This window comes from Alexandromys fortis, unplaced genomic scaffold (genome assembly GCF_014885135.2).
Source record: "Alexandromys fortis isolate MF-2015 unplaced genomic scaffold, M_Fortis_MF-2015_v1.1 scaffold_57, whole genome shotgun sequence".
Taxonomy (NCBI): Eukaryota; Metazoa; Chordata; class Mammalia; order Rodentia; family Cricetidae; genus Alexandromys; species Alexandromys fortis.
Genome location: NW_026067941.1, coordinates 61,873 through 80,987, shown reverse-complemented (window position 1 = coordinate 80,987; position 19,115 = coordinate 61,873). Strand labels below are relative to the sequence as shown.

The 19,115-nt window shown below is 48.5% G+C and overlaps 1 protein-coding gene across 1 annotated transcript in view; it reads left to right on the top strand.

The window, feature by feature from the left end:
* The window catches only part of Podxl (podocalyxin like), a 41,459-nt gene extending 30,433 nt beyond the window's left edge, over positions 1-11,026 (top strand). Inside the window, exons 4-10 of the mRNA XM_050147991.1 lie at positions 1,216-1,860; positions 3,300-3,520; positions 3,788-3,859; positions 5,461-5,608; positions 5,819-5,880; positions 6,102-6,269; positions 7,378-11,026. Coding sequence (XP_050003948.1) covers positions 1,216-1,860; positions 3,300-3,520; positions 3,788-3,859; positions 5,461-5,608; positions 5,819-5,880; positions 6,102-6,269; positions 7,378-7,575 — 1,514 coding nt within the window. The 3' untranslated portion in view covers positions 7,576-11,026. The remainder of the gene's footprint in view (positions 1-1,215; positions 1,861-3,299; positions 3,521-3,787; positions 3,860-5,460; positions 5,609-5,818; positions 5,881-6,101; positions 6,270-7,377) is intronic.
* The last annotated feature ends 8,089 nt before the right edge of the window (positions 11,027-19,115 follow it).

Here is a 19,115-nt window from a genome sequence, read left to right as displayed (position 1 = left end):
TTAGCTTAATGGTCAATGGAGGGCAATTTGCTGTTACGGTGTAGCGATGCATTTCCATGTCAGGGTGACAAGGGCTGGATTGTTTTGGTCAGCTTTAAGCGTCAGCTTGACAACACAGCTTAGAATCATCTGGGAAGGGTATTAATGAGGTAATTAATGATCTCAATCAGGTTGGCCTAGTGGGCATGACATGTCTGAGGGAGATTATCTTGACTGTTAACTGATGTAGAAGACCCACCGATTGTGGGATGCACCTTTCTTCGGGCAGGGGTCCTACACAGTTTACTAAGCGAGCAAGGACCCATGCTTTATCCCCCTTGCATTTCTACTTCCCTGATATAATGAACCAGGACCCCATTTATATCCATAACAAGCCCTTATTATCCCCAGAGCTGCTTTTGGTCAAGGTGTCTTGGTTTTTCGAGACAGGGTTTCTCTGGTGTAGCTTTGAAGCCTGTCCTGAAACTCATCCTGTAGGCCAGGCTGGCCTCGAACTCACAGAGATCTGCCTACCTTTGCCTCCCAAGTGCTGGGATTAAAGGTGGGCGCCATCACCGCCCGCCTGGTCAAGGTGTCTGTCTTATCACAGCAGGAGATACAAAACCAGGACAGCTGCCTGTCCTGTCATCCCCCCACCCCTGCCCGCCACCATCCCGACCCTCTGTTTCCATGTCCTTATTCATTCTTCCTGAAGTCACCGCGTCTGTCATTCAGCTGTTCTACCTTCAGGTCATCTCCCTGGGGTCGTGGGTTCTGGTCTTAATCAACATAGGTCACCACAAAGCCCTGCCATGTAACAGTGCTCTCAATATACATTTTTTTAAACCAGTTAAAAGCTTTTCTTCCTTGCCCTGACCCCCACCTAGGTTAAGCTGCCATGCTAAGCAGCCAGGCACACCGCTTCCTTGGCCCAGCCCACAGTGGGACCGTGTGAGCGTTTGTGTAACTGCCGCCGGTCATCCATTTGTCCTCTCAGGCCATGCCGTCCCTGGAAAGGCTGTGTGGCTCTTGTCACTCCTTGCTGCAGAATCAGGGTGGGCAGGGCAGGACAGCAGAGCCAGTTGGTGGACTTGAGGGGCTATGTTACTGTAGACTCCCGTGAAGGATGCAGGCTGGGTGGGGAGGGGGGGGTTGATGCATCTGGGGGCGAGCTCGAGAAGCTTACAGACACGGTGGCCAACACCTGGTTTGACTCCGTGTTGTCTTCATCAGCAGCAACTGAGAAGGTCGTGCCAGCAGGACAACCTGAAGTCAAAACAACTGTTTCTGTAGACCAGAGTAACCAAGGCCCTCCGACAACAGCGGCTACGACTCGCACAGTATTGACAAATACCACAGCTGGTAACCCAGAGACAGTTACATCTCCAACTCAGACAACCACGGCTCCTTCACCCAAAGAAGCAGTGGTCCCAGGCCAATCTCCAGGGCCTACTATGTCATCGCTCCCAGGCTCCGCTGACAGTCAAAGTGGTGACGACAGTGGCCTTCCTTCAAGTCCCAGTGACTCCCAGGGTGACAAAATGCACACAGGAAGGCCACCCAGTGACGCTGACCCCACTAGTAGCACCGAACAGCCAGTCCCCTCCGGAGGCAAGAGCAGTGACAATGTCACCACAGCCCCACCAGCCACTCAGGGGAGTGACCAGATCACCACTCCGTCTTCCCAGACCCCCGACCCTTTAGCGGTTGCCAAGTCTCCTCTTGCCTCCACCACCGTCAGCACAGCAAGCCCTCACTCGCCTATCACTACTCCTTCACAGACCACAGAAGACCATTCTACCGTTGTTCCCAACAACAGTTCTGGCCCTGTGTTCAGCCCTCCTGACTTCTCTGTGTCCCCAGGGAAAACTACCATGCATGGTAAGTCATTTCTTGGCATTTTTGCTTTTTTTTCCTTTCTCTTCTTTTTCTCTTTCTTTTACTTTCTCTTCTTCCCTTTTTTTTTTTTTAAATTTTTTTTTTCTTTTGTTTGTTTGCTTGCTTGTTTTTGAGACAGGGTTTCTCTGTGTAGTCCTGGCTGCCCTGGAACATGCCCTAAAGAACAGGCTGGCCTTGAACTCAGAGACTGTCAGCCTCTGCCTGCCAAGTGCTGGGATTAAAGGTGTGTGCCACCATGCCAGGCTGCTTTTGTTTTCCTTAAGAAATAAGAAGGGCTGGAGAGATGGCTCAGAAGTCTCAGCGCCCACACGGCAACTAACAACCATCTGTAATCATTTGATGCCCTCTTCTGGCAACCTTGGGTACTGCATACATGTTGTCCATAGACAAAACTGCAGGTGAAACGCAGCATAAATCTTAAAAAAGAGAGAGACTTGACAGTACATTTTCCCATAGTGGATTTTAGAGGTGTATGCTGAATTTTAAACATTTTGTGTGTCATCTGCCTTCATCAGCCCTAGCCATGGGCTCCTTTCTTTTTAGCAGCAACGGAGGTTAACAATGCGTAGATTCAACCAAGCCAGAGCCTATATAGTTGTGGTGACAGGAGCTTGGAAAACTAGAACAATGCTTCTCAGATCTGTTTGATAGAAACACAGTATAAGAAACGTGCTTTTAAGTAAATAAAAACAAATAAATAAAGGCGGGGGCATGGCCCAGTGAGGAAGAGCACTTGCTGTCCAGTCTGATGACCTGAGCTGGAGCCCAGGGCCTGACCCCTGGAGACGCGCTTGCGTGCTCTCAGGACTTGTGGTAATGCCGTGTCTACTGCTGTTTTCTATCCTCCTCCCCTCCCTTTCTCTTTCCTCTCCTCCCTCCTTTCCTTCCTCTTCTGAGACTGGCTGACCTGAAAGGGACTTGCTGTGTTCCTGGAGGCCTGGCCTCAAACTCACAGAGATCTGCTTGCCTCGGTCTCGCAAATGCTGGGATCAGAGGCGTGCAGCGCCACACCCGATCTTGTTTCTACCTCCCTTTTACTTATTTCTAAAGCGCCAGTCTTAACTGGGGGCATTAATGTCAGAATCGATGGCCAGCTCAGTTTCTGCGCTTGAGCCTGTGCACTGGTAGACAGTGGCCACACCCCGCGGCGGGGGCACAGACTGAGGGATGTCTGTTCAAATCCCCCACACTTAGACTTGTGCCGTGTGACCTTGGATGAACCAGGAAGCCTCAGTGGCCTTGCTGATAGATAGGGGCTATGACGTGCCCGGCTAAAGGAGCCAGTGCCTTTGGAACACAGCGCAACTCCTCCCACAAAGCAAGTGTCCTGTGGGTGTTAGCTCCACCTGTGAAGCCAGGAGAGACTGCCCTTCCTTGGCGGGTACAGATGGTCTCCTCAGCCTTTACTCGGTCTGTTACAGCAGCGCTGGGCTCCTCCGAAGGGACTCCGTCCACCACCATCCAGATGCCAGGCGTCTCCACATTGCCTGCATCCACACCACGGCAGACTACAGGGTCTCCCGTGGGAACCGAGACCGGGCCGACCGCTGAAGAGTTCACCCAGTCCAGCTCTCACTGGACTCCAACAGCCCCTCAGGGCCCCAGCACACCCTCTTTCGTCTGGACTTTGAGGAATTACAAGGTAATTTTAGCAACAGATGGGATAAGAAAGCCAGACTCAAGGGCCCCATGCAGGGCCCCGGCTTGGCACTTCCTGTCTCTTTTCCTGTTCTAACTCAGGCTTTGGGAACAGCAGGGCAGCCAGGGATGTTCCTGGCTCTGAAACTAACCAGCCATGCCCACACCTTGTCATGTGCCCTTCTCCTGGGCCACTCAACCCTCGCGGGGGGAGAGTCAAAGGTCAGCTGACCCTGTGCCTAAACCTTCTTCATCTTTTGGCCTCTTCCAGCTAAAATGTGAAGCCCCCATGATGCCCAGTGAGGAATTACTCATCCTGAATCTCACCAGAGCCAGCCTTTGTGTGAGTGTACTCGTCTGAGCCCCAGCCCAGCCCTCTGTCCCCCCCCCTCCCCGCCCCCCGGTCTGTGAGCTCCTGTGTCAGCCTGTCCCATGCACACAGGACTGTCCCAGGCCCAGAATAGGTGCAGTCCCCTCGGCTTTCGACACAGGTGGACTGAGAGTCGGGAGACCCTGGCTGCAGTTGTGTGTGTGTGGTATTGGTAGGTTTTACTGGGCCATGTGGCTCAGGCCTATAATTCCGGCTACATAAGAAGCTAAGGCAAGAGGGCGAAGGTCAAAGCCAACCTTGACTATAGCCATTCCTGGTAACTTAATGAAACTTTTTCTCTTTAAAAGTAACAAGAAAAGCCGGGCGTTGGTGGCGCACGCCTTTAATCCCAGCACTCGGGAGGCAGAGGCAGGCGGATCTCTGTGAGTTCGAGACCAGCCTGGTCTACAGAGCTAGTTCCAGGACAGGCTCCAAAGCTGCAGAGAAACCCTGTCTCGAAAAACCAAAAAAAAAAAAAAGTAACAAGAAAGCTAGAGATATTTTGGCTAGCAGGTACAAGGTCCTGGCTTTAATTTCCAGTACCTCAGAAAAGAGTTAATCTGTCCTGAGTGTGGGTTCAGATTTCCTGGTCCCCCGCGTATCTGTGTAAGAGGGTATAGCAATGTGTACAGCTCCTCCACACTGCCAGTGCTCTGGGCCCACAGTCTTGGTTGGGCTGCACAGCGCACAGACCTGCTCCTCGGTACACGTGGTGCCTGGCTTATTGCTGCCCTCTACTGGCCAATGCCAATTTTTGCAGCCACTTCTGGAAGCAAGAACTGAAGAGGAGACCTGGGCTTTGCTATTGTCGCCTCCCAGTTCTGTTTTGCTGACACTCATGGGATAAACTATGGGAGCATGCATTTGGCCATTAGAGGTTTAGAAGAAGCAGAGCTTTCCCGGGTTGAGCTTTGGAGAGAAGGCAGGGCTAGCGTTGAAACTGCCCCTGCGACAATGTTTCAGCTAAAGTCCTTACAGTAACCTCACCATCAGCCCCGAGGTTCTGTTTCTGTGTTCTTTATGCTTAGGTCTGTGTAAGCAACCCAGTGAACACCCCCAGAACCCCATAATGCCTTACTTTCCCTTACAGCCTGTTTCTGTCCATAGCCTTAGCCTATGCATGGGCACTGGGACATTATTTGTTTTTTTTTTTTTTTTTTCTGTTTTGGAGAGAACTGTGTGGCCTTTCCAACTGAGTACAATGGACAAGAGGCTAGGGAGCAGCAGGTTTAAATCCCTGGATTGCGGTTCTCCCCTGGCAGTGGTGGGCTTCCGTACACTGATTTATCCCACTCCCAGCGGAGGCATGGCCATGCAGCCACTGATTCCAGAGCCGCAGGGAGGAAAGGGAACCCGGGAGAGGTGGCGTGACCCGCAGACAACATGCACAGGCTGGGGGAATGGAAGCCTAAGCAAGGAGGGGAGAATAAAGAGGAAAATACAAGTCGATCCCTGGCAATCCAGGAGTGGCGCCAGTGAAAATGCCGGGAGAAAGGGGGCGGCCCCCGCGCCCAAGCTGTTGTCACCACGTCGGGGGGGGGGGGGGAATCACCTTTGCTCTCTCTGTCCAATAGGAAGGGAACCCTCCAGACGAGAAACTCGTGGAAATGCTGTGCCACTCGGTCAAAGCCTCCTTCAAGCCAGCTCAAGATGAGTGCACTCTGCAGCTGGCGCCCATTCTCGGCAGCCGGGCGGTGGCGGTGAAAAGAGTCACTATTGAGAGTGAGTGGAGGACGGGGAGGGGACCCTAGCCTGTGTGGGCGGGAGGGGGCAGAAGGATGGTCCGGGGGTGGTGCCAGGAACCATCCCAGAAGACCTGAGGGACTGACTGGGGTAGATTTAGGATATCCTCCTCTTGGGTACCCCCTCTACCCATCCCATAGCACTCGGGGCTGGACCCTGGAGACAGCAGTCTCTCCTTCTTTCCCACAGCGAAGCTTCCTCCTAAAGTCGTGTTTGAGCTATTGAAGGACAAGTGGGATGACCTGAGAGAGGTAAGGAGTTTTGTCCTGCACGGTCCTAAGTCCTCTGATGTCCTCTGATGGAGAAGCTCCTTTATCACTTAAGCATCTGAAGAGAGGACCATTTGAGTGGGCAGAGTGGGTGGTGGGATGGGGGGCAACAGACCCAGATGGAAGGGCTCACAGCAGGATGGGGTGGAGACAAGAGGCCCTGGACTCTGTTTTCTGCCCCTCAAGTTCTCTTTGGTGGCTAGGTGGGAGTCAGTGACATGATGCTGGGGAGTGAAGGACCACCGGAAACCAACGAGGACCGCTTCAGCCTGCCGCTCATCATCACCATTGTCTGCATGGCGTCCTTCCTGCTGCTTGTGGCTGCCCTCTACGGCTGCTGTCACCAGCGCATCTCCCAGAGGAAGGACCAGGTAGGCGTTTTCCTGCTCGAGCCAGGGAGCAACCAGCCTAGTGAAAACTCTCCTTCAGTCCCTCCATAGCGAGTGGGCCTGGACCCTTCTGACAGGCTCCTGTCCCCACTGCAAAACCAGCCTGTCTCAAACACGGGAGACTCCTTGTGGTGGCCAGAGCAGAAATACTGGCTTTAAGCCCTATCTCTGTCCATGTCCTGTGCACCACTTTCAGTCTCTAGCCTTGTCATCAGCACAGAGGGGAGCTGCTCGGGAGATTCGGGGTATCTATGGGCTAGGGCAAGTGCCCCTCTAACCAAAACCTCTTTCGCCTGACCTGCTGGAACCATCATCTCTGGTGTGGTGGCGTCCATCTGTAACCGCAGTACAGGCGCTGAGGCAGGAGGATCACAAGTTTGGGGTCAGCCAGCCTGGGCTACACAGTGTGACCCATCTCATAAACAAAGCTGCCACTATTATAGAGCCATTCGACCGTGAGTCTCAACCCGAGCCGCACACTACTGGGAACATGAAGAAAGTTCCTGGACCTAGTGACCTTATACACCAAATGAGGCATGCATGAGTGATGGCAGTCTGTATCCATGGCCACAAACTATTGCCAGGCTGCCCGCTGACAGAAGGACCACCATGTTCATCTTCCCCATTTGGGAAGTCCTGCCAATTGGTCTGAAGGCACTCTTTCCTTCCTTCCTTCCTTCCTTCCTTCCTTCCTTCCTTCCTTCCTTCCTTCCTTCTTTTCTTTTCTTCCTCTCTCCCTTCCTTTTTTTTTTTCTGTCTTGTTTTTATTATGGAGTGAGAGGTGCTTGGAGGGATGGAGGAGAGAAAAAAGAACTTAAGGACAAGCCATCTTCAAAAATCTCTCCCCAATGATGTCACAGATTGCCATGGGAATGAAGGTTGATAATTATGAGAGATGGGGAAGGGCTCGTGAGATGGTCAGGCCTGGAGCCAGGGTGTCCTCTAGAAGCATCTGCCCCCACAAAGGAGCGACAGGGATTTACTTTAGCCAACTTGAGGTCTCTGGGTAGAATGGGGATGTATGTTTCGTATTAAAGCTCACAGCTATTAAAAAATTGCCTTCTTCCTGGGGTCTTCGTCCCCACTCTAGCAACGACTCACAGAGGAGCTGCAGACAGTAGAGAATGGTTACCATGACAACCCAACCTTGGAAGTGATGGAGACCCCTTCCGAGATGCAGGAGAAGAAGGTGGTCAACCTGAATGGGGAGCTGGGGGACAGCTGGATCGTCCCTCTGGACAACCTGACTAAGGATGACCTGGACGAGGAGGAGGACACACATCTCTGATGAGTCTGCCGGCTAACCAACAGCACTGCGGAGCTCCAGACCACCCAAAGTGCCATTTGGACAGGGGGAAGCTTCCCACTGGAAGAGGGAGAGACTGCGGAGGGAGAGTGGACTCCGAGGCTTGCCTCCTCCCAATCCCCGAAGGGCCTTAATCTTTCCCTTTTCAAGCTCAACAAGTCACATTCTGTCCAGTTTCCTCGTGTAAAATAACCACCCCACTTGTGCCTGAACCCAGAGCCGCTGGAAGGCGAGAGGAAGGTGGAGAAAGCCACGAGAGGGGCTTTGGGGGAGCCTCTAGTCGTGACATCCTCTCGTCTCAGAAGTGAGGTGACAGAGACAGAGAGGTCAGATGACTTGCGCAGGGTCACACAGCCATTTGGTGTCAAAGATTGTTTCCCTAAGTGTGGTGCGGGACTGCACCGAATCATGCCACTGTGTTCCTTTGTGCTTCTCCCCAAGGCAGGAGGGTGGGCTGGAGTGAGAAACAGGCCACGGTGGTCTTAAAAGGACAGGCCCCAGGTTCCCATGTCCTATAATACGGCCTCCGCTAGCTTGTGGTACCCCAGCTCCCATGACTCAGCCTTTAGTCCCACCATCTCCCAGGGCACGGCTTTGAGCCTCCTGTTCTGGATTCTGTTTCTCTTGCTTTTGCTTAGTGGGATTGGGACTTAGCACACACAGGCCTCACCACCCGGTGGCGCTCTGCGAAGAGGTGGATGGGCAGGCAGAGGAAGGGAGCTCATGCCCAGAAGGCTTCCTCATGGCAGCTGACCGTGTACTGACACTGGTCCATCACCCAGGGCACTCCTTTTAGAAGGCGCGCCTCAAGATGCCTTCCGGCCTTCTGCTCCCACTAGGGACAAATCTGCAGTACCTACTGAAAGCAAGATGTCCTCTATCTGTTTCTCACGGTTCCACTGAAGGGGTGACTCCCCGAAACCCAGAGTCAGAGCAGTTGTCTAGGGACAGACACGGCCTGGGACCCTGACTGGCAAACGTGTCTCAGTAGACGACAATCAGTCTAAAGTACCAGGTGTCAGCGTTCCACGGGAAGCTCGGGGACTTGTCAAGCTGCTGAGCATTGTGCCGTGTGTGCTCCTTTAGTCCAGCTGCCCGCCACCCAGGGCCAGAGCTCAGGCACTGGAGACGCTATTAGCTGTGTCACCCTCCTTCGCCATGGAGAAAGGCGGGCCCAGAACATGCAGTTTTAAGGTGCCTCTGCCTCTGCCAGCACGGAGCCAGGCTTTTGTTTCCTGTGGTCTTGGTGGCACCCCAGCTGTCCCGTTTCTGGTGGCATCTCAGGGAGGCGCAAAGCCATGCCTGGTACCTAGCACAGGATTTTTACAGGCTCAGCTGTCAAGCGGCCATGTAAAAGGCTGCTGAGGGCAGGGACTACTAGCAAGGTTTCATCTGGTCTTCTGAGAAGTGGGAGTCTGTAGGGAACTTCGAACGTGGTCTGTTTTGTTCTTGGGCATGAATTCCCATGATCCACTGTTTGTTCTGGAGAAGCTTAATTTTAAAAGGAGCTAGGGGGAGGACAGGCGTCCTCTGCCTAACTCCACCTTGACAGCCACCACCCTGTGCTATTCCCTAGGGAGAAAAGGCTATCAGATCAAGGCAGGCTCAGTGAGTCTCCCAGGCGCTGGAAAGATGCTTCTCTCAGATGGCAGGGGAGGGTAGAGGGCAGTGCCAGGGAAATTAAGGCTTTCTGTTACCAGAGGGTTCGCTCTGTCATAGTCTGTGTGAGAGGCTACTTCAGGGTCACAGTCACTGGGGCAAGGCATTTGATAGACAGAAAATTCTATTTCTGCAAAATGACCAATATTGCAACCTCACAGCCTCTCAATTACAAGATTAGAAAAGGGTTATCTGGGCTGGAGGAATGGCCAGGCTGCTCCAGAGCTCCTTGTGTGCCCAAACTGTGTTGCCTTTTAGCACTGGTATCTGGCCTCAGCTTGTTCTTACTTCTGGGACATCTGTTCAACAGGACACACCGCTAGCATCTATAAAAGTCATCTTCCTTTGTTTCTACTGGGTTTTTAGAGTTGTCAGTTAATTCAGAGTCTCTGGCCGAGAAAAGGACGAGGAAGGGCTCTCAGCAAGACTGCATTCAGCTGTACCAAAGAGAAATCAGAACTCCTCACTCAGTGACAGATGGTTTCCCCAGCTGCAAACCCAAGGGCCTGGTGATTCTGACTGACCAAATCCAGTGGCAGCTGCTGCTACTGCTCTGTGAGTTGGAGAGAAACAGCTAAGCAGTCTGCATCACAGGCAGGACCCAGGCTCATCAGGGAGACTCAGGCCTTCAGGCTTCCTCGATAGAGGGAGCTAGCAGGCGTTTGGAGCCTTTTTTTTTTTTTTTTTTTTTGCCCCCCTTTGGACAATACACTGTTGAAACTTTGAAAAATAAATTGAAGTTGAAAGGATATATACATATTTTTGACACTGTAAATACAAGGGCCACATGTTTGTTTACCCTGTTCTACTTTCAGAGAGTAAATTTTGGGAAAACATTTGATAGCTAAGAGATAGCCTTTTTTTTTCTCTCAACAAGAACGTAAATGTCTATTTAGTAGAAATGACTTTTTAAAAATGGAAAACAAAACAGGCTGGTAACAAAAGTATTTACCTTGTAGATCGGGCATTTTCAATTTTAAGATGCGGTCCTTGCTCCTCCCCAGCCAAGTCTTAATCCTACTGTAGTATGGGCTGGTGTTCAGAATGTACTTATGGCTGACGGTGATAGGGAAAGGGTTTGGGAGACACAGTTCAGCCTTTCTACAGGAAAACACATCCCAAGCCACAAAGTAAGCAAATGGCTCAAAAACAACCCAGGGACAGGACAAGATTAAAACACGCATCCCAGACTGCTCACCCTGTGCTTTGTATTTCTCAAGAACAGAGCATTTAGGACTGCAACTCACAGGTCAACACAGGACACCACCAATCCTTCCCACACACTACCCAGGCAATGCCGGAGAGGACACAAGGGACACCCAGCCATGTTGTAGGGCTCTGGAATCATTTGGGTCCAAGATGTAAATACACATTTTTGGGGGGTTTGTCTTAAAAAAAACTCGCTGAGGAATGTCCAGTAGAACAAGGATCAAAGGGAACACTATTGAGCAGGCAGAGAGGGTGGGAGAAACCCTGTGGTGGAGTTTTTGCCATTGTACCTGCTGATTCCCTCAGGTCTGCTGAGAAGCCAACACCCGAGCCCGGACCACTGTTTCATGGGGCCTTTCTGTTTCTTAGTGAATGTCAAACAGCTTGCCCAGGAGACTGGGGGAGCGTGTATTTTAATGGACAGGGGTCTGAAGTACACTGGAATTTATTGAGAAACTTGTTTGTAAAGACTATAGTTAACTACTGCATTTTCTTATAAAATATATTTTGGAAAATTGTACACTGTCAATTAAAATGCTTTTGTGTAAGCTGGTTCAGGCCCTAATGTGTTGCTCTGGCGTAAATTCTTCACCCACACACCTAAGCCATGTCCTCTGCTCCTGTCCACACCTGCAGCTGCCAGTAGAGGCGAGATGCTGGAAGGAGGAGTGGAGGACTCCAGGGCTACCCAGTACCTGGGAGGACCACATTGCCACCCTCTGGCTGCCCTCTACTTCTGCCTGGGATGTTCCTATAAGTGACCACCCCCAAAGAAAGATGCCGTGTCTATGGGGCATGAAAGCACTGTCCAAACTCTGCTCTGGCCATGGACAGTTGCTGCAGGGGGCTTGTGGCTATCTTCTCCAGGTACACAGTGAAGAACAAGAAGATAGAGATTCTTTACATCTCTGGGCAGCATTACCAACAGCCATATTTTCTCAGCACAAGGGAAGCCCGAATTCCAGGCATGAAGGTGGGAAAGGACTGCCCTGCAGGTCTGGCCCGCATTCTTAGTCTGCATCCACTTCAATGGTCATACACAGCAGGGAAGAGAAGGTGGTTTGCAGGGAACCTTATCTTTTTGGCCCAGGCCCTGACTCCATCTTTTCTGCCTTTGGTGCTAGATTCTTTTTTCCATACCACCATCATGCTTGAGTTCCAACAACAGACTTCGTGTCTAGATTGTATCCACAGTTACCATGGATTTTTCTTTCATCTTTTGTGTGCTGGTAGGTAAGTGACACCCAGAGGGGCGGGCCAGAGTTAGGCCTAGGGTGTTTTGAGGTTAACCTCATGAGTATGCCAAGGATACAGAAAAGATCCAAATGCCAGGAACTCCCACAGGACCATGGCCCTGCTCAGGCACACTGTTCTAACGGTGACTCACAGTTATCACAGCCCACAAAACAGCTCTCAGGCTCCACTCTCTTCCTGAGTAGGTCACTGCCCTGGCTCCCAGCCCTAACAATCTAGAGGTCCTCTCAGTGGCCCAACTTTCCCATTCTAAGAGCCCCCACCCCCAAACCACCTAATATACAACAAATGAGAAAAGAAGCATGGGACTGGCTACTCTAATGAACACGTAAGTATTTTCCAAATACCCTTGCACATCCTCTTAAAACCTACAGGAGCCTCACAAATATGACCCGCTGCTAATAGTTACTTGAAGAGCGGAGACTTGGTAAACAATGTGTACCAGTTTCTGGTGGAGATTTCTAACTGCCCATTCCATGGCCTGAGCTGCACACACTGTCCAACATCCTTATCTCTTGGGTTCTGCCATCCATCAGAACTTCCCAGCACACATAGTGGACAGGTCGCCTTTGCCAACTTTTCTCTTTTTGTTGGGTGTCTCTGGCTTTTCCTGGTTGGGTGCACAGAACAACCCCATTGGACATCAGAGGCACTGCAGAGCAGAAAGGGAAGGTTAGCTGCCTTATATCACCACTCTCAAAGAGGAAAACTGCAGAGGAGGATATAGCACAAAAGCCAGAGGAAAGCAGACGGGCACAGGCTCAGAGAGCCATCACGCTTCTTCCAACTGAACCTCCGGACAGGGACAGCCCTCCACTCACTCCCTCACCCCGTCCCATCCCCATGACCTCTTGTCACTTGGGAGAAAGGACATGTGGGTAGACTGGACGGGGGCAGCTGGCATCTTAAAGGTGCGTTGTTAACTGCTGTCTTCTTGACAGGAGACAGCGACCAATCTGTCAGGCTTCCTTGTGGATCCCTTTAATTCTCAGGAGGATTAACCAAGGAAAGGGCAATTTCTCACCTTATCACCGTCCCTCATGGCTTCCTGTTTTGAAAACACAAAGAAACATTACTTCTGAGCCATACTAAAGTACACCCTAGAAATGAAAGCTGTGCAGGAAGAGGTTGGCTTTCAGGTTAAGTTTAACCCCTACTTGGAATAGATCCCTGACATGGGCTCAAAGCCTGGATGGAACATTTGAACCCTAAGAGATGACAGGTGGAGACCTTGCTTTACCGAGTCCATCCCAGAACTCACAACAATCTGCACAGACTGCTACGTTCTCTTCCTTTACTATCTTCCTACAATTAATTTTGCTCAGTCTAGTCTTCCTTGTACTTACAAAGTAGCACAATTAAAACCCAGGTTTTAATTTTTATTTGGTTTCTAGCCATAAATAATGGACATTGAGCCTATAATTTGCGATCCTAGAGAAGCTAAATAAGAAGGTGAACCCAAAGAAAAGCATATAGGCATCCTCCTGAATATAAACCTTCATCAGGCGATGAAAGGAGACAGAGACAGAGACCCGCATTGGAGCACCGGACAGAAATCTCAAGGTCCCAATCAGGAGCAGAAGGAGAGAGAGCACGAGCAAGGAACTCAGGACCGCGAGGGGTGCACCCACACACTGAGACAATGGGGATGTTCTATCGGGAACTCACCAAGGCCAGCTGGCCCGGGTCTGAAAAAGCCTGGGATAAAACCGGACTCGCTGAACATAGCGGACAATGAGGACTACTGAGAACTCAAGAACAATGGCAATGGGTTTTTGATCCTACTGCACGTACTGGCTTTGTGGGAGCCTAGGCAGTTTGGATGCTCACCTTACTAGACCTGGATGGAGGTGGGTGGTCTTCGGACTTCCCACAGGTCAGGGAACCCTGATTGCTCTTTGGGCTGATGAGGATGGGGACTTGATCAGGGGAGGGGGACATGATGGGTGGAGGGGGAGGGAAATAGGAGGCAGTGGCGGGGAGGAGGCAGAAATGTTTAATAAATAAATAAATAAATTTAATAAAAAATTTTTTAAAAATTTAAAAAAAACCAGGAAACAAGTTCAAACTCACAGAAATGATAAACTGCTAGTTGTCAACAGATTTTTCCATGAAACAATTTGCCAACTTCCCCAGAAATTGCGAGTGTGACCATTTTCTTTTGAGCACTGTTCCAGAGGAAAGCACCCAAGGCCTCCCTATTCATGTCTGAAAGCCTGAATCAAACACTACAGGGAAAAACAGGCTCTCATGTAGCTCAGGCTGGCCTCAAAAATCATATGTAGCTGAGTATGGCCTTGGATTCATTACTGCCTGTCTGCCTCCTATATACTGGGATTACAGACATGCAGTTTATGAGTGGGGATCTAAAGCCTGCATGCCAGGCAAATTGTACTATCCCCAGGCCCCATAAATATAACTTTTTAAATTTGAAAGTACTTTTGGCAAACACAAGATATCAGGCAGTGTTCATATATAACTTTTTAATAAGAAAATGAACAAAATACATTCTTTCTTCATATATACATTACATACAACATAATTCTTAAACTGCAATTGGTCAGCAGAGATCACTCATTTATTCACAAGGAATGATAACATGTACCAAACCTGGAGTCAGAAAATTACTTTTACTAAAAAGCAGTCCTAGAAAGTCCACAAGGATTGCATAAAGACCAGAGAGGATGGTGTAAGCATGGGGATGGGGCCTGACCGCAGCATTTAACAGAGCCAATATGGCCTAAGCACTGCTGCTGAAGGGATGAGATCAGACCCAAGGGTACTGTTCCAGCTCTGACACGCCAACCTTCCAGGTGCACTGATTCTGAGTCTACACTTCCTGCACTGTCACAGGAATGGAGAGAAAGCAGAACCCAGCAAGGTGATTTTCTCCTGCGCACACCAAAAGAAAGTCCAATCTAAAACCTGAGGTGCCAAACTAAAACTTGTGGCTCCTGGCTGGTGTTTACATGCGGTTTTAGGCATTTGTGTAGCATGGTAAGGAGCTCTTACTCCACAGAAATGGACTCCTCGTAGTCTTTAGATTGCACTCCTTTTGTTTTGCTCTCAGCCTTTTATGAGTGTGGGTTAACTATGGACACAGGAAATGTTCATCACCAGCAGAAGTCTGCTCATGACGTGACTATGTTCTATACCGCCTGTGACAGTGACTCAACAGCATAAAAATTCAGTCTTAGGGATGAAACTTCCAGTAACCTGAACAAGTAACACTTCATAATGCCAGGAGTTCTCTCTCCCCAAAGCTCGTTAGAGATACACAGAGACTACTTTTCAAACTTTATGGCAAGATAATGCTTGATGAACATACACAGAGATAAGTCACACACTTGCAATCTGGTCTTACCTGCACACCTGGAGCAGAAAGCAGAAAAGCTATTAACATTTGCCTAAAGGCCTTTCTTGGATTTGGTCACTCTGATAAGGAAAACAAGGTTAAAAAAGAAAAAAGGTTAGCCACACCTGGTGGCACATACTTTAATCCCAGTAGCACCCAGGAGGCAAAGGCAGATGGATTTCTGTGAGTTCCAGGACAGCCTGGACTACATAGCTCCAGGGCAGCCAGAGCTATAACGGGAGACCCTGTCTCAAAAACAAAACAAGTGTGTGTGTGTGTGTATGTGAATGGTCTTATCAGTCAGTAAATAAGAGCCTTCCTTCCTTGTACTTATTCCATACTTTTCTGTAATAGTTACAGTTTTATAATTACAAAATCAATAAATGCTACTCAATTCAGATACACTGATCCCAGATTCCAGAGCATATGTCCTCACCATGAAGGGCTAGGTGCAGACAGACAGGCCTGGGGTGATGAGGCTGTACCACCTGCTGGCCAACTGTGATCTTTCGCATGTGCGCATGCTCTCTCCCTGGTTATTTTGAGACAGGGTTTTTCCTGTGTGTAGCTCTGGCTGTCCTGGAACTCTCTTTGTAGACCAGACTGGCCTCAACTCAGAGATCTACCTGCTTCTACCTCCTGAGTGCTGGGCTCAAAGGCGTATGCCACCACTGCCAGTTGCTGTGATCTTTATCCAATTTCCACCAAAACTTTGGCCCTGAAGTTCTTTAACATGTGGCATCTTAATTCTGGCCACTTAGTACTTGTATTCACAAAAACCAACAGCTGACTTTAAACATTTTAGCATTTGTCTTGTGTGGATTATAAATACATCTCCTCCAGAGATGGAAGAGCGCTTGTTCTCAGGGCTAAGGTAAGAAAAAGGTCCTCACCTTAGCTCCCTTGTACTCTTCTGAGACTGGAGACTCAGCTGTGCACAGCTTTAGAGTGGTGGTAAGAGTTCTTTTCAAAGAGGAAAAGTAAACGTATAGACTCCCAACAAAATCTGCTCACAGAAAAAAAAAAAAAAGCCACATTCTTTTGCAACCTCTAAATTGAGCAGATGACTAGACATAAAGGATAATCAATAGTATTCAATCTAACTGATTTCAAAAGATACTGCACACACGTCAAAAGGCAGACTGGCCTTTTTAAAGAACACGAACGAGCACAGCGTTTGTACCCAGGCTAAAAGTAATGTTAGGAAAGGGAGCTACAGTGTTCATGAGTGACCTCTGGAAGCTTATAAACACACTATCTTTCTCTCATAAAACCATGAAAAACCATTACCTATCTGGGGCTTCAGCTTCCTGAGTGCCCCCGTTTTTCTGAGAGCCGTCTTCGGTGTGCTTGTTGTGTGTTTCTTCACTCCGATTTTAAAAAAAAAATTCTCTCCCCGTAGAAACTTAGTGATACATAATCTTGCATTTTGGAGTCTGGCATCTACTATTAAGTGGGCTGGGCTGACAATTACTTTTCTGTGTTCTCACAGGCATGATTGGCATTTACATGCAAAATTGGGCCAAGACTTGCAAAGGAACAAGTGCTCTATGACCTCAGAAGCAGACACATTAAAAACAACAAGCTACACACTCCTCTGTTCTCAGCAGCCGCTGCATCCCAAGGGTGTAAATACAGCAATACACTCAACAGTCATTTGCCAAATACAGGCCAGCACGAATGGCTTCTGGCCTTTGGTTGCAACTGAATCTGAAGCTTTGCCAGCTGTTAAAGAACTGAAACATACTCTCGGTTCTTTTTCCAATTTAATCCATCATTTTACAGATGTGTAGAACACCTGAAAGCATAAAGTTATCAGAAACCTGCAACACTAAGGACAAATAAATAGAACCACCAGGATTGGGTAAAAATAATTCAAGGCACAAAATCTGCCTGTGCAATTCTGTATGGACCTGAAGCACACAATGAGCACTTTCTCCCTATTTTAGGGGCTTCGTAAATAGATGGAACACCAACCTAGGAACACGAGCTAAGTTGTAGGGGTTTCTTGAGACTTGCTAACATGGGGGAGAAACAAGTTCCCAAGAGAGTCTCCGAGCAACCCTCACTGGCATATGGGCTCGTGGCATATGGAGCACACAGTGTTTCTTTTTGCCAACTAACTTGGCATCCGCGAAGTAGCGAATGAAACTGAAGAATGATGCTGACTTCAGGTTGATTTTCTAGGCAGCCAGCTCAAGGACAGAAACTCTTTGCTGGGTTTGAGGCTAGTATGCAAGATGGTCCAGGGCTTTGCTTCAGCGATAGCTCAGAAATGATGACTAAGCAAGTCCGTTGTGAGGCCCCAAATTGCACAGTGAAACATTTCACTTGTAGGTCCCCCCACTCCCCACCCCGTGGGCTTATCAAGGAGCCAGCCATATGTAGGAAACTACTTACCTAGTTTTAAAATATAAAGATTAGCCTGGGCTGTTCTAAGGTCTATATTTGCAAGAAGAGCAAAAAGGTTAATTACTTAGGAAATGCTACTTTCTCAAGACTATACAGAGCACAAGTTTTGACCTCCCCTCCCCTTTGACAGCTTCTTTCCTAGCACTGAATCCAAAGAATTATTCAAGGTTAGTAATGAAGTGCTTTCTGCCTAGCTTAGCTTTGGGAACCTTCAAAGTTGTTTTTTTTTTTTTTTTTTTTGAGTACACTTTCATTCTCCTTTATAGCTTCCTTCCTGAGATCAACACATCTCAGGTTAGAGTACGTGTACATATAATAGCTTACTGGGGCTACCTGTGTAGCACAGAAAAGGAAGATGCATGATTTCATAATCCTTAGAACTGGTTCCTTCCCCGCTCAACACCCTGCCACTGCCACCTTTTCTGTTGTTGATCCCAAGGCTGTCGGACGGCATCCAAGCGAGCCCAGCTGTGTTTGGGGACAAGACTGCACATCTGCAGATTGGATTTACACACAGCTGGAGTATGCAAGAGAAACTAGAACCAACCTTTGCTTTCTGTGTTGTGAACATGATTCCAATTCACATCTGTGGCTTTCGAAAAAGATAGTAACAGGAATTTTCCAGGAAGATATTTCTTTCTGAGTACTAGAAAGTCTAACTTACTATACTGACTAAGGACTCCCTAGACCCCTAGGCTAAAGTCTACAGATGTTATGGTCTGATGATTATCACTGGCTTTATGACTGAGAAAGCAATTTAGCCTCTTAGAGTGGAATCTAAGTTCATAGTCTTTTAATTTTTAAAAGTTTCGTTTGCTTATTTATTTTGTATATGTGTGCATACGTGGAGGCCAGAGAACAAGCGTGGGAAGAGGTCTCTACTTCCACCATGTGTCCTGGAGGATGAACTCTACCCACTGAGCTATCTCACCTGCCCTAAATTCCTGTTCTTCATGAGAAGAAACATTTATATCACTATATTATTTTTATTTAAGAAAATAAGGAATATCAATTATTTAGTGGCAATAAAAGCCATTTCTAATATTCAAACTGTATCAGAAATTAACCCTGCCCCCAAACCTTCAGATGGAGTCTCACCATGAAGCTCCAGCTGGTCTGGAACTCACCAGGTAGATAGACTGGCCTTGAACTCACAGAGATATCTTCTTGTTTCTGCTTCCCAAATGCTGGGATTAAAGGTATGCACCACAATGCTAACAGTCAATTAGCACAAATTTCAACTTCAACAGAAAAATCAAGCCACTGATGGAGGTAGAAACAGAACAAAGGTTGGCTAAAAATACAACCAAAAGAAAGGGTGATAGCAGAGGTGACATGCTGATCGCCATAGGCCAGCTTCTTTCAGAACGTGTGTTCTGCCAATAGTTCTATGACAGCTGTTTCTAGTACCAGGAAAAGAAGCTAAAACATGCTTCCCAGTAAGAGCTGCCATAGCCATCCCCAAATGAAAATAGCACACACATTTTATAGCAATATCTAAATGTTATTACTTCTTTACCAATATACATTTTTAATCTCATTATTCTTGTCATACACAGGAGCATGTATGATTTACAATGATTTGATTGTTTTTAAAAGCAATACAACAGTTCTGAACAGTGTCATAGAAAAA